This window comes from Alosa pseudoharengus, unplaced genomic scaffold (genome assembly GCF_046254945.1).
Source record: "Alosa pseudoharengus isolate Yale_2024_CS ecotype anadromous, Long Island Sound unplaced genomic scaffold, YU_APseudo_1.1 YU_APseudo_1.1_scf_20, whole genome shotgun sequence".
Lineage (NCBI taxonomy): Eukaryota > Metazoa > Chordata > Actinopteri > Clupeiformes > Clupeidae > Alosa > Alosa pseudoharengus.
In genome coordinates, this window is record NW_027468664.1 from 4893249 (window position 1) to 4905275 (window position 12027).

At 44.6% G+C, this 12027-nt stretch overlaps 1 protein-coding gene across 3 annotated transcripts in view; it reads right to left on the bottom strand.

Moving 5' to 3' along the window:
* Positions 1–3621: 3621 nt before the first annotated feature.
* Positions 3622–12027, bottom strand: part of tbc1d22a (TBC1 domain family, member 22a) — a 102154-nt gene continuing 93748 nt past the window's right edge. For all 3 annotated transcript variants that reach the window (XM_076296295.1, XM_076296296.1, XM_076296294.1), the window contains one exon: positions 3622–5619. In XM_076296295.1, the coding sequence (XP_076152410.1) occupies positions 5491–5619 (129 nt within the window). In that variant the 3' untranslated portion in view covers positions 3622–5490. The remainder of the gene's footprint in view (positions 5620–12027) is intronic.

The following is a 12027-nucleotide window of genomic DNA, read 5'->3' on the forward strand; positions in this document are numbered from 1 at the left end:
CCAGCGCAAACCTTGAAATAAATAATAGTGATTGTGTTTAAATAATAGAAAAAAGGAACTGCTTTCTCTCAGAGTTTCATAGCTAAAGGTTGAGAATTGCTTTGTCCTCCTGCTCACAAGCACACAGCCAAGGGCACTCAAAGCTAGATCATGCTCTGCGCTGTCTGTAACAATCTCATAGTCTGCTGACAAAAAACATCTTGTCTGTTAACACAAATATTCTGTTCTCCACAACAGCATTATGCACTCACTTAAACTACAATAAATAAAAATATCAGCAATGACAAAAAAAATGACATAACACCCCATTCCCCTAACACCTGCACATATTTGCTAGTAAATAGCAGGATTTCACAAACAGAAGAAACGGTGAGTGTAAGCAGCTGCAGTTATCGTTGTGTGGGCACCATATTTTCCCCTGCTGTCTGGTGTGGGTGAAAAATCCTCATCTGGCTGTGTGTGAAGGCCCCTCCCCGAGCGGCGTCTCTTATAATGCAGCAGCGCGTCTCTAAAAACAGGATGAATATTAATCATGTCTGCTAACGAGGCAGGCTGCATAATAAACGGCCAAAGGGGCCGTGATTCACTTCAAGGCGCCCTGCTGGATTGGGCTGGGCAGGCGGAGCAGAGCGGGCGAGCGAGAGAGCGAGCGGCTGCCGGAGAGCACACGGATGGCGGGCCAAGCGTCCAGGGCCGAGGGGGCCACAGCCGAGGGGTCAGCAGCGGGGTGATGCATTAGCCCAGCCATGGGGGCATCCCACACACCCCGAAACTAGCGAGCTGGCTAATGTCACCGGCGCTGGCACTTTGTCCCTGGAGTCAGGTGACCGCACAGAACATAACGACCGCCGGGCGTTCCAAAGTGCCACTGACGTGACATTGAAAAGCATGCGTGTGTGTGTGATGCACAAAGGGGGGGTCTAATGCACAAAAATACTGTACGCTTTTCATTTGGGTTTCCTGGGCTGTCAGAGCATGCAGTACTTAAGGGGGGCAGCGAGCTCCACGAGTCAGGCCCTGAGTGGCAATTTAAATAACGCAGCCTGACGTGTGGCAGCGGGGCCAACAGACGGGGTGTGTGTGTGTGTGTGTGTGTGTGTGTGGGGGGGTTGGAGCTGGAGAGCGAGCACGCTCGGACCGGAGCAGACTCCAAGAACAAAAGGCAATTACGCGTCCCACATGAGCGGGGCTTGGCTTTCTGTCTCAATCACAGTGGACTCCCAACGTCAACGCCACAGCGGCCCGCGGCCAGCAGAGCTGCAGATATATGGCCCAGCCTGATGGAGGACATGCAGCCCAAGGACAGAGGGGGAAAACAGGCGGGCGGGATTGATGTGGAGCTGGAATGTTAACATTTGTCTCTGTGCGGCCTGTCTCAGTCCATCATCTCTGCAAAAACAACCTTCACTTCTGAAATGAGCTGTGTGCTGATCTGCTGACCAGAATGGCAGCTCATCAGAATTTGCCACAAACCGAATCCTTTGCACTCATGTGGGGCGGAAGTCTGAGGCAAGTGCAAGATGAGGTTAAAGGTATTCTGTACAAAGTTTATAGTTTACAAAGTTAAGGCAGTAATGTATACAAGAATGGCCAGAATGTCTATAGAGCAAAGAAAGGTTACGGATTTAACTCTGAGCCACCTAAACATCCTGACAATAATCTTCTGATGAAACGCTCTGTAAATCCCGACCACATTGATCTCACCCTCCAACTACTCAGATCTTAGAAAACACTCGAGCGATTTGTTTTTCAACGCTTTTAAAGATACAAAAGGGGAAAGAATTCAGTGGAAAGGATGCTATGTTGTTGTTCAACAGGGGCTATGATGTAATCTACTCCTGTGCTGTATATCACGCAACATAAAGCATCAGTCAAACAGCTACATCTCATTGACAATTTGAAGGGACTACAGACAACAAGTGAAATGGTGAAGAACTGTCCCCTCGAACTCTGCAATTAACTCAACCATTTGCGGTCATTTATGAATTTGATGTAATTAGTTATATGTACACACAACTGAAACCTATAAAACTACTGGATTATGTTGACCTCATTCGGTTACTTATAAGTAAAGGATATAGGAAGGTATGTACATAAGAGTGACATGACATTGTCATGAACATGTCAAACATTATAAACAAGTCATGAACGTTTATGACATAACGCTTCTGTCAGTAAGTGCCATTCGGTTTTTGTCATGACAAGTTAGGGTTAGGGTTCATGTGTCATGACAAGTTAGGGTTAGGGTTCATGTGTCATGACAGTGGCGTGTCACTCTTATGTAGATACTTTCAAGTTAAGTGTTACCCCACATTCTTACAATGTACCTGCTTGTACCAATACCATTTGTTTGATCTCACCAAGATCAAAGCTTCACCTTGGCTTTTTATACCTCTATTACAGAGGACAAGGAAAATATATGGCTTCAGAAATGATGTTCAATATTAATTATGATAAATCGGCACCTACTGTTTGAGTGTTCATGTTCGTTTTAGTTCCTGATTCTGTCCAGTAAGTAAGCGAGTGCTCGGTTTCCCCTGTTCGTTGTGATTTATGGACTGATTTACACTGATGAAAAATATCTGCCCCTGATGCCAAGGCACTGTGAGCAGATTGATTTTTTAGGCTGGCTGAATTTCTTCTCAAAAATCTCACGAGCCCTGACGCACATAAAGTTGGTGTACCCGCGCCAAGGCAGGGCACTCTATGGGCCAACGGAGGTAGACCGCAGAGTGACCATTATGGCTATGCGCTAGAGCGATGACAAACCCACTTGATTAGGCATGCCCTCCATTGCATTATGAACGCTCAGCCTCTACAACTCAGCCGAGCGTTCAGCCACCTGAGTCAGCATGGGACCGTGTCCTGTGTGCTTCACTCCCGTTTGCGCTCCTGACCACCCCCACCGCGCTCCCTTCCGTGTTATATATGCAGGGAGCCATGGCGATTCTAATGCGTTTTTAATTCATTTGAATGCCGTGGATGGCAGTGTGGCTGCAGGCCTTTAATTACCTGCCACTGTGAACATCAGTCAGCCTAATGAGAGGAACTCCCTCTCTCCCTCCATCCAGCATGTTCCCACCCTAATTATCCCAACCTGCACCAGGCTCCCTGAGGCACCATGGGAAACGTGGTACTGTACCTTGGCACAGCTTTGTGCACTTTTAAAAATGTATGCTGACAGTGCAGCGCGTTTAGTGCTGGCTGTTCATGTGTAGGAGTATGTTAGGATATTGCTGTCTTCTGAGGATGACAAGAGAGGCTTAATGCAAAGGGTTTAGTTCTGCAGTAAAGTCAAGGCAGCAGCTGGTGCCCGATCACATATGGTGAACTGCTGATCATTTGCATGTTGCACAGCTCAATACACACAGTTTAATATGATTTCCGATCACACATCATGGGTTTTGAATAATTATATGCATTGTGGAGGATTGTGTTGCTGCTGACAGTTGTTGACAAAGGCAGGGGCTCCTGAGCAACAGTTTGTAAAATTCGCTCACGACTTGCAATCTGTGCTTTACATCTGTGAGTGTACGGTGTGTGTTTTCCATCAGAGACGCACAGCAGTGTGTAGCAAAACCCTCCAAAAATCAAAACAGAAAAGCAGCCTTTCAGGAAACATTTCGTCATATATAGTATTTATTTACATATTTATTCATATTTACAGACATTTGAAAATGCACTACTCTGTACACAATTGATCAAGAACATTCCAGAAGCTTTCCAACATCCCTCCCATGAGACATGTCCAGAGTGGGGGAGTTTATGTCATACAGTGTGATGGCAACCACAAAAAAATGTCGGAGCAGTCCGCAGCGGAAAATCAAGAATAAAATCCCAACACATGCTCAGTCAGAAGGTGAGCACAGCCTTGAAGACAAGCCAGAGGGCTTGGTTTACAACAATGCGGTTACGGTGGTCTTAAATCCTTGAGCCCGAGGCCAAGCCCAAGCACTGTTTCTGCACCCCCATACAAAACCTCACGTTGCTACGAATTTCACTGCCAGGGAGCGAAAGTCCAAAATGAAAATGTTCTGCATATATTTCACCATTTTAAATTATCTTTAAAGAAAAATAAATATCTGTGATGGTATTGTCCAGATGATGTTAGGCACAAACGTAATAGGATCATGTAAAAAGTAGACATAAAAAAAGATTAAAAAAAGCTGATTCAAAGAATATATATATTTTTTTTACAAAGCAGAAGAAAATATTCTTTCATCAAGTGCAGTTTCTATTCACAGAAAACTGGGAATTAGTTTGTAGAACTGGCACACAATTTAAGAATCTGGCAACATGATGGGCAGGAGGGAACAGAGTCTGAATACTGAAGAGATTAGATCTAACAAAAGCACAGGATTCCATCACACCTACAGTCACAACTTCAAAAGCTTCATGCAACAAGTATGCTTTATTTAGTAAACTGGAGCTTTTTTAAAAAAAAAAAATAATAACAATAATAATAATCCCCGGGCTAACTGAAAACTAGAATTAACGTATTTCAAGAATGTCTACTTCCCCCACCGGAGTCCTGCAACGGAATCTCCTCTGACTTCACCGATTTAAACACATGAAGCAGCCGGATTAAGGCAAATTCAAGGGATGCTCCATGGTTGAAAATGTCCCTTGTGGGTGGAATGAAAATGAATCTGGTATGGTCACAATCCCGTCCAAACACATTCCATTCCACTGCAAGTCTGCAAGTCCATTCAGACTGGCTCTTGAGGTAGTCCAAGGTTAAAAGAAAGTGTTCTTATTCTTGTCATTGAGGAGATGAGGATTAGGGTGTATTTTGCAATTGTAATCAAGGTAGGAGATTCTTTTTTTCTAGTAAGAGTTGATTATTGCCTCAAACCAATTCTACTGGCATTAGACTAAGCCTTTTGTTGTTCAGCAATCAATTTATCGTTGTTAGGAGCAACTTGTCAGTTTTGGACTGGTAGGTCCTCCGAGGTTCTCAGCAGTCAGGAAGCTAGGTTCATCTGGTCAGTCGTGGCACTCCAGTGAAAACCAGCATTCACTCCCACTCTCTCTCTCTCTTTGAACTGCTGCACGTCAGTTAGTTTCTCCTAACCAGTCAGACACTCTGCCTCAAGCATGAGATATCTAACTACTGTAATTAATGGCATGAAAAACTCTTGTTGCCTAGAAACCTCAGAGTGGTGCAGGATATGGTTTTATAATGGCAAGGGGAAAAAAACAAACAAACAAAAAAAAACATTGCCAGTGTGCTTGTCAAACAACCCTCTTTAGACGTCACCATGGATGCTAGATGAGCCGGTAATTGAGATGCTTAATGCTGGAGTGTGAGTAGTGGAACAAGAGGAATATGGTAAATCTAGAGCACATTTGTAAAGAATTGTTCACAGAACCCACACCTTTAATCTCAGACATGATTGGCTGGGGCCAGGGTGGAGGTGGAGGAGGGCAACGGGTCATCAGGGGTCATCAGGGGTCATCAGGGGTTGTGTGCTGGAGCTGTGGCCACCCTCATCTCTTGTAGTGGTTTGGCGCATCGGCGAAGGCAAACTTTAACCGGTAAGCCTCGGCTAGGAGAACGCTCACCTCCTCGTTGCCCCAGTGCATGGTGGGTAGATTCTGCAGCAGGATCATGAGGCCCTGTGAAAGAGAAGAGAGGGATGGCGGTGAGTCGATAACGCGGCTGGAATGGAGAGACCGTTGCCAGGAGCAACGCCGCGTTTACTTGACTCGTGGCGGGATCGACCTCAAGGACGTTGGCGGCCGGCCGGAGCGGAGGCGCCGCAGACCTGTAAATCATCTAAAACTTTCAATCAGCTCGCCGTTGCTCCCCAGTCCAGCCTCGCTGACCGGAGAGCCACCACGCTGTCAATCTATCAGTGTATCTGCGCTGGACGCAGCATCGCGGCGACCCCGGCGGCAGCCCCTCCCTTCTCTTAAACATAGAGAGCCGACCCTAATTCACTCACGGCCGGCGTCGGCTAGCCGCCAGCCCCGCCAGCCCTCGGAGTCAATCACTGCATTAGAGGGGCTTAGCGTGGAGCCGCAGCCTCAATCTCCCAGCCTAATTCACCCAATCCACAGCCCCTGATAAAGGTGAACCCTTCTGGTTAGCACTCCATCAGACGCGAGGGCGCACTTTCACAGCCAAAGAAAAGGAGGGAAACAGACACAACAGTCTCACCACAACACACACTCACAGGGCTGCCAATCACAGTTAACACTCAATCTAACGCTACAATTCAGAATGAAACAGACACAGTGACACACACACACACACACACACACACACACCGAGTTAAGCCTAAACACTTCAACTACATCCAACGGTATCACAAACCATGGTAAAAAGGAAGTGAGATCCCCAATCTCTTCTACATTTTATCCTGAAGGCATCTCATAAAATAGGTTTATATCTAACAATTTTCAATTGTCAATCTAACAAAAGTCAATTAAGTAAGACACCGCTTAAGGCAAACTACTGAGGATTTAACAACTGCAATGATGCACTTTTTAATGGCGTTGTTTATCCATGCATAGTATTTTGTAAAGCCTTCTAAAAGCTCTACATATTTATTTTCCATTTAATTCTATGCATCTTCTTTTTCTTTTTAAAATACTGTAAGCATTAGAGCAGCAGTCCTCAACTAACAATAGAACCTAAATAATACATAACCCATGTATTATCTAAAATACATCATTTGTACTACCACCATAGTAGCTGGCAGTGAAACTTTCTTGTATGCTAACTAGCGTGCATCGGCATGATTATTTGGGATGATGATGTGTGACGTGCTGTGAAAGCGTTTCCTTCATTTTTGTGGTGTTTTCTGTCCTGTCCTGGCCCATCAAGCTGCATGGTGAATAGCCCGGGCAGCTCGTGACAACACCACATTTAGCTGTCCTTCATCTAGCAAAACTAGTCATCTACAAACAAATACTGTACCTCAACGAGAATCTGGACAAGTGAATACATTTGTCCAGTCTACATAAGACTTTTTTGGAATATTGTCTCATCACTGTTCCTTTCAGACATTGTATGCAGATTTTGTTTGGGAAGTAAAAAACAGGATTCATAACATAAACTGTCAGGCTTTCTTTCCATGATGGCTACCACATCTTAAAGTTACATACTTGCTGCTTGGCATGAGATATATGGATTGGGAGGAACTTCAGATAATTTTTCATCATATACGTCATAATTGCCTAACAAAAAAAAAGATTAATCATAATCACCAGTCAAGAGGTAAACAGACTGAGTACTTTACAATAAAAAACATTTATCTTTTCCCACAATAACTAAAATGTATTCTGTTAAGTCTGTTAAGTCACCAATTGTATCTTTATCCCAAACAGGCGGGCCACACTTAATCAAAGAAGCTGACAACAATTATGATGGTATAAACTGAGACCTAATTAGGGTGTTTGTCAAACCTAATGACCCTGTGTAACTGCCAAAATTAATAATCAACATCATTTTCCTTCTGAAGAGCATATGATATTCCTCTCTAATTAATCCAGCTATGTCATGATATGACCTCAGTCTGTCTATATAGTTGAGTCATCTAGCCAGTCCATGAAAAAGCTAATGAAGTCTAATGAGCTTGCACACTATACCGTATAATCAACCAACTCGCCATGCATTAGTCCACCTCGATGCACTCAAGGAACAAGAGGCTGAAGGAGGACACAGCTGTGAGGTTGAAATAAGCTAATGAGCATAATGGTAGACCTGCTCACTGTGATCACTCAAGAAAACACAATGTGCTATTGCACTGAAACAAACAGCACTGACTGAGGACAGGAGTCCAACCAAGCAAGTAAAAGTAGGACTATTTAAGGTCAATGACATTTAGATGTTCAAAACTGGTTGACTGGACACTGACCTTCCCATCTACAAACAACAGGCTGTTTGCAAGTGAGAAGCAGGGCAGTGCAAGCAGCATCCCAGTGGAGGCAGTGGCTGACCGTCAGTCTGTGATGGGGCCCCCCTTTAGCTCTGCTGCTGATGTAGTTAATGAGCTTTAATACGGCACAGCAGAGTTTAATCGTTTAAACATCATCCGGAATTACCACAGAGCATCCAAACACACAGAGAAGGAAATAATATGCAGCCATAAGGACAGGCAGTTTGCCCTCGGGCTGACTGGGCCCATTGGCTTGTGGGCATAGAGCTCCTGAGGTGGACTCTCACACAGACAGGGCGGTTGGTGTGCACTGTGAGAGATGTGGCACCGACAGGCATGTTCCTCTGGCGACACTGCTGGTTCAATGACTCTGAAGCAAGCGTGCTTTCAGTGGCATTATCTGTTTGCTCGCCTGTGTAGGTTTGTTTGTTTATCTTGTGCGGCATGATTGAATTGTGTAGCTCGAAAAGTGAAATGAAGGGGCCTCTCTGATTGGTCCTCTCATGCAGCGCTCCGAGCAGATAACGACCAGCGCGTGGCTTCATTATTTACGGGTGGCGCGGGCTGTGCTAACGCAGACGCGCTCAGACTGATAAACGGACCGAGTGCAATGACAACCCTCTAATGATAGCCGCCAGCACACAGCTCTGCCAGGAACCATGGGGAGTTTGTCCCGCTATGTTGTTAGGGGTGGGTGGGTGGGTGCGGAGGTATGGGGTGATTACTACTTGCTGTTATGAGGTTTGTGATTGACTAGACGATGCAGAGGATTAACATCGGGGCTCATTCTCTGGTCCTCTCGTCTTCAATCTGACCACCCTGAGTTTGTGCGGATCGATCAGGGGTCTCAAGAGCATCCACAAGATCAGCTCGCTCAATCAAACACCTACGGATTGCCTGCATCTCAAGCACCCGTGTGGTCACAACAAGGAAGGGCCTGATTGATTTCCAACGACCTCTTCTAAACGGCTTTGTTTATCAAAGCTTGGGTAAGACAGAGCAGCAGGAGCCACCTCGAGCACTAAGGGTGGACTCTGGGCAGAGGCGCTGGGTGTCATTACTTCCAGGATATTAACTCTTCTTTTCATTTTTTATTTATTTACTCATTGCTTTTCTTTTGTATGTAGCCATCTTCTAGAATAGACTCCCAGCCCACTGGAGACACTCCATGACTACACTGTATTAAAGCACATTTACAGGGGGCCGCCTCTCATTCAGAGGAGACTTGCCTGAAAGATAATCAATCAGGTTGGAAGCGTTAAATGAGGCTCCTCTACTCGGCGCCCAAGTTGGGACAAAATTACAAGTTTTCTGATGAATGGGATGGGGCCTCGATTAATCAAGGGGAGTTTACGCTGGCTCATCTTTCAATGCAACACTCCTAATAGAGTCAACACTATAACTCAGTAAGAGCCATTGGCAAATGACAAGAGTAATACTGCAAGACCAGAGTCTTCTATGATGAGCAGGACGTCTGAAATATATGGAGATGCATCCTTTAGTTAACAGATATTAGCAACTGGCACCTTTTGCCAGCATACATCACCGAGCCTAATCAAGAGAAAATGCTACAAGATCTTTCTGAACAGTAGATCTACTTTACATCTAAGTATTACAAAGTGATATTGGATTTTTCTCAAAGCACAGAATCAAAGCAAACTAAGCCAGTGTAATGGATTGTCATGCAGTTCTGCTGATATTTTCCATCATTGAATCATGCTATAGGAGGTGGCAATCCTTTCACTGAAATGTCCTAACTCCAGAGAGCAAGTGCAATGTCTCATAGTGGTGAGTCAACACAGAATGGAAAAAAGAAATAAACCTGGGAAAAAAGTATTTTCCTCTTCCTCATCTCCTTTTTGTGCGAGTGTCTCTGGGTGGTCTGTGCTTTGCTACGTGACTCATTTCACACAAAGCCTTCTTCAGTACTCCTGGGTAAACTAGTCTCATTATGCCTACTTTTCAGCTGGAAAACAACCAAAACCAACTCACTGCGTTCTAGCGACTGGGAGGGCGTGCATTAGCCCTAAGAAACAAGCCCCAGCACAATGCTTCCACCCCCACCCTTTCTCTCTCGCTCATGACAAATTAAGCATTTGTCGACTAAGTTATTCACAAAGACAGGAAATCCCTTTAGTTCAGCTGTTTAAGGCACCTGAGGTGGAGCAAGACAAAACCATAGTGAGCAGACAGCTGCTGGTTAATGTTGACGCATAGTGAATGTAAAAAGCATGGCCTGTCAATCATATATCTATTGTGATCCATGTCCTCGTGGCGTCTCAGCTGGCCTCTGACTAAAACATTTTGCCGCTCCTCTATTATTCCCCACTGTTTTGCTTTAACAAAACTGACCATTTGTGGGCAGCCGTGGCCTACTGGTTAGCGCTTCGGACTTGGAACCGGAGGGTTGCCGGTTCGAACCCCGACCAGTAGGCCACGGCTGAAGTGCCCTTGAGCAAGGCACCTAACCCCTCACTGCTCCCCGAGCGCCGCTGTAGCAGGCAGCTTACTGCTCCGGGATTAGTGTGTGCTTTACCTTACTGTGTGTTCACTGTGTGCAGTGTGTTTCACTAATTCACGGATTGGGATAAATGCAGAGACCAAATTTCCCTCACAGGATCAAAAGAGTATATATACTTATACACAGTGTTGGGGAAGTTACTTTTAAAAAGTAGTGTTTGCTCGTTACTCATTACTTACTCAAAAAAGTAACCCGTTACTTTACTTAGTTACCCTCTATGGAAAGTAACTTTTTACGTTACTCGTTACTTTTACGTTACTTTTATGTTGCTCGACTTTGGGCAGAACCCAATATCTGTTCCTAAATGTGTAGGCCTACATAAAGTTCTACTATGGAGGACATAACAGGTATTTCTTTTGTGCTATTTATTATAAAAAAAATGCCACAAACAGAGCACTTGACAAGAAAACATTGGGCTTATAGGCTTCAACACCACCACTAAAGCCCTATGAAACAATATCAAATAACATAGCCTGGATTCATCTTGGGCATATAGGTGAACACAAAATATATGTGGGCTTATTTTATAGCCTTATACTCTTTCATTAAACAGGCGCTCGTCCGAAATTTGGTGCAAAGCTTGTGCAAATCGTATCAATAGGCTGGCAGTTGAGTTAACGGCAGTGGACAAAATCAGGGCACAGTGTAGGCTACAACTAACACTCACATTCCTCCCCTTAGTTTCAAAGAGTTCGAAGTAATGTCCATCCCTCAGAAGTTAGCGTTGGCTGCGTCTCGCTTCATTGCCACCAGCCTGTCACATACCATGTGGAGCTATGATTGCACTTCATGCTTCCAGCCTGTCATGTACCGTGTGGAGCTATGATTGCACTTCATGCTACCAGCCTCTGTCACGTAGGCTGCCGTGTGGAGCTCGTGCCTATTGCGCAAGCGCGCAGCTGAGAAAGCAGCGTCGCTGTCAAACCTGTCCCTAAGAAAAGTAACTTTGCACCGATATGAAAAAGGAACTACGTTACGTTACCACTCGAAAAAGTAGTTACGTTACTGTAACGCGTTACTTTGTAACACGTTACACACAACACTGCTTATACAATATAAATCAAGGAATTCATGAATTAGTGTGTGCTAATTAGAGTTAGAGTAGTGCACACCTGAAAAAATCCTTCTTTCAGAAAATAACTAGATGTACCGCAGAGTGGTACAAAATATGACCGCTGCCCAGTCCAGCACATTTTTTCCACAAAAATAAGTCACGCTGATAGGCATATATGATTCTAACTGTCTCACTGATTTGCATTATGCACACTCAATTCTCATGGTATCATGGTACCAAAACATGATTAGTTTATAGATTTCACATGTAAAATACATTTTATACAACCCCACCCCCATCTTGCCTGTTCATAATTCTGAGAAATTCTTGAATTGTGTGCATGTGTGCGTGTACATGTTTATGTTTATGTGTGTGTGTGTGCCTGTTGTGTGTTTGCCTGTGTATGTGCCTGTGTGTGTGTGCATATGCATGCATGCGTACATATGTCTACTGTGTGAGTATGTGTCATACGTATGATTACTGTGTATGTGTGTGCGTGTGTATCTGTTTATGCACATGTGTGCATATGGAATGGGTTAACATGACCCCTGGAAGCAAACATACGC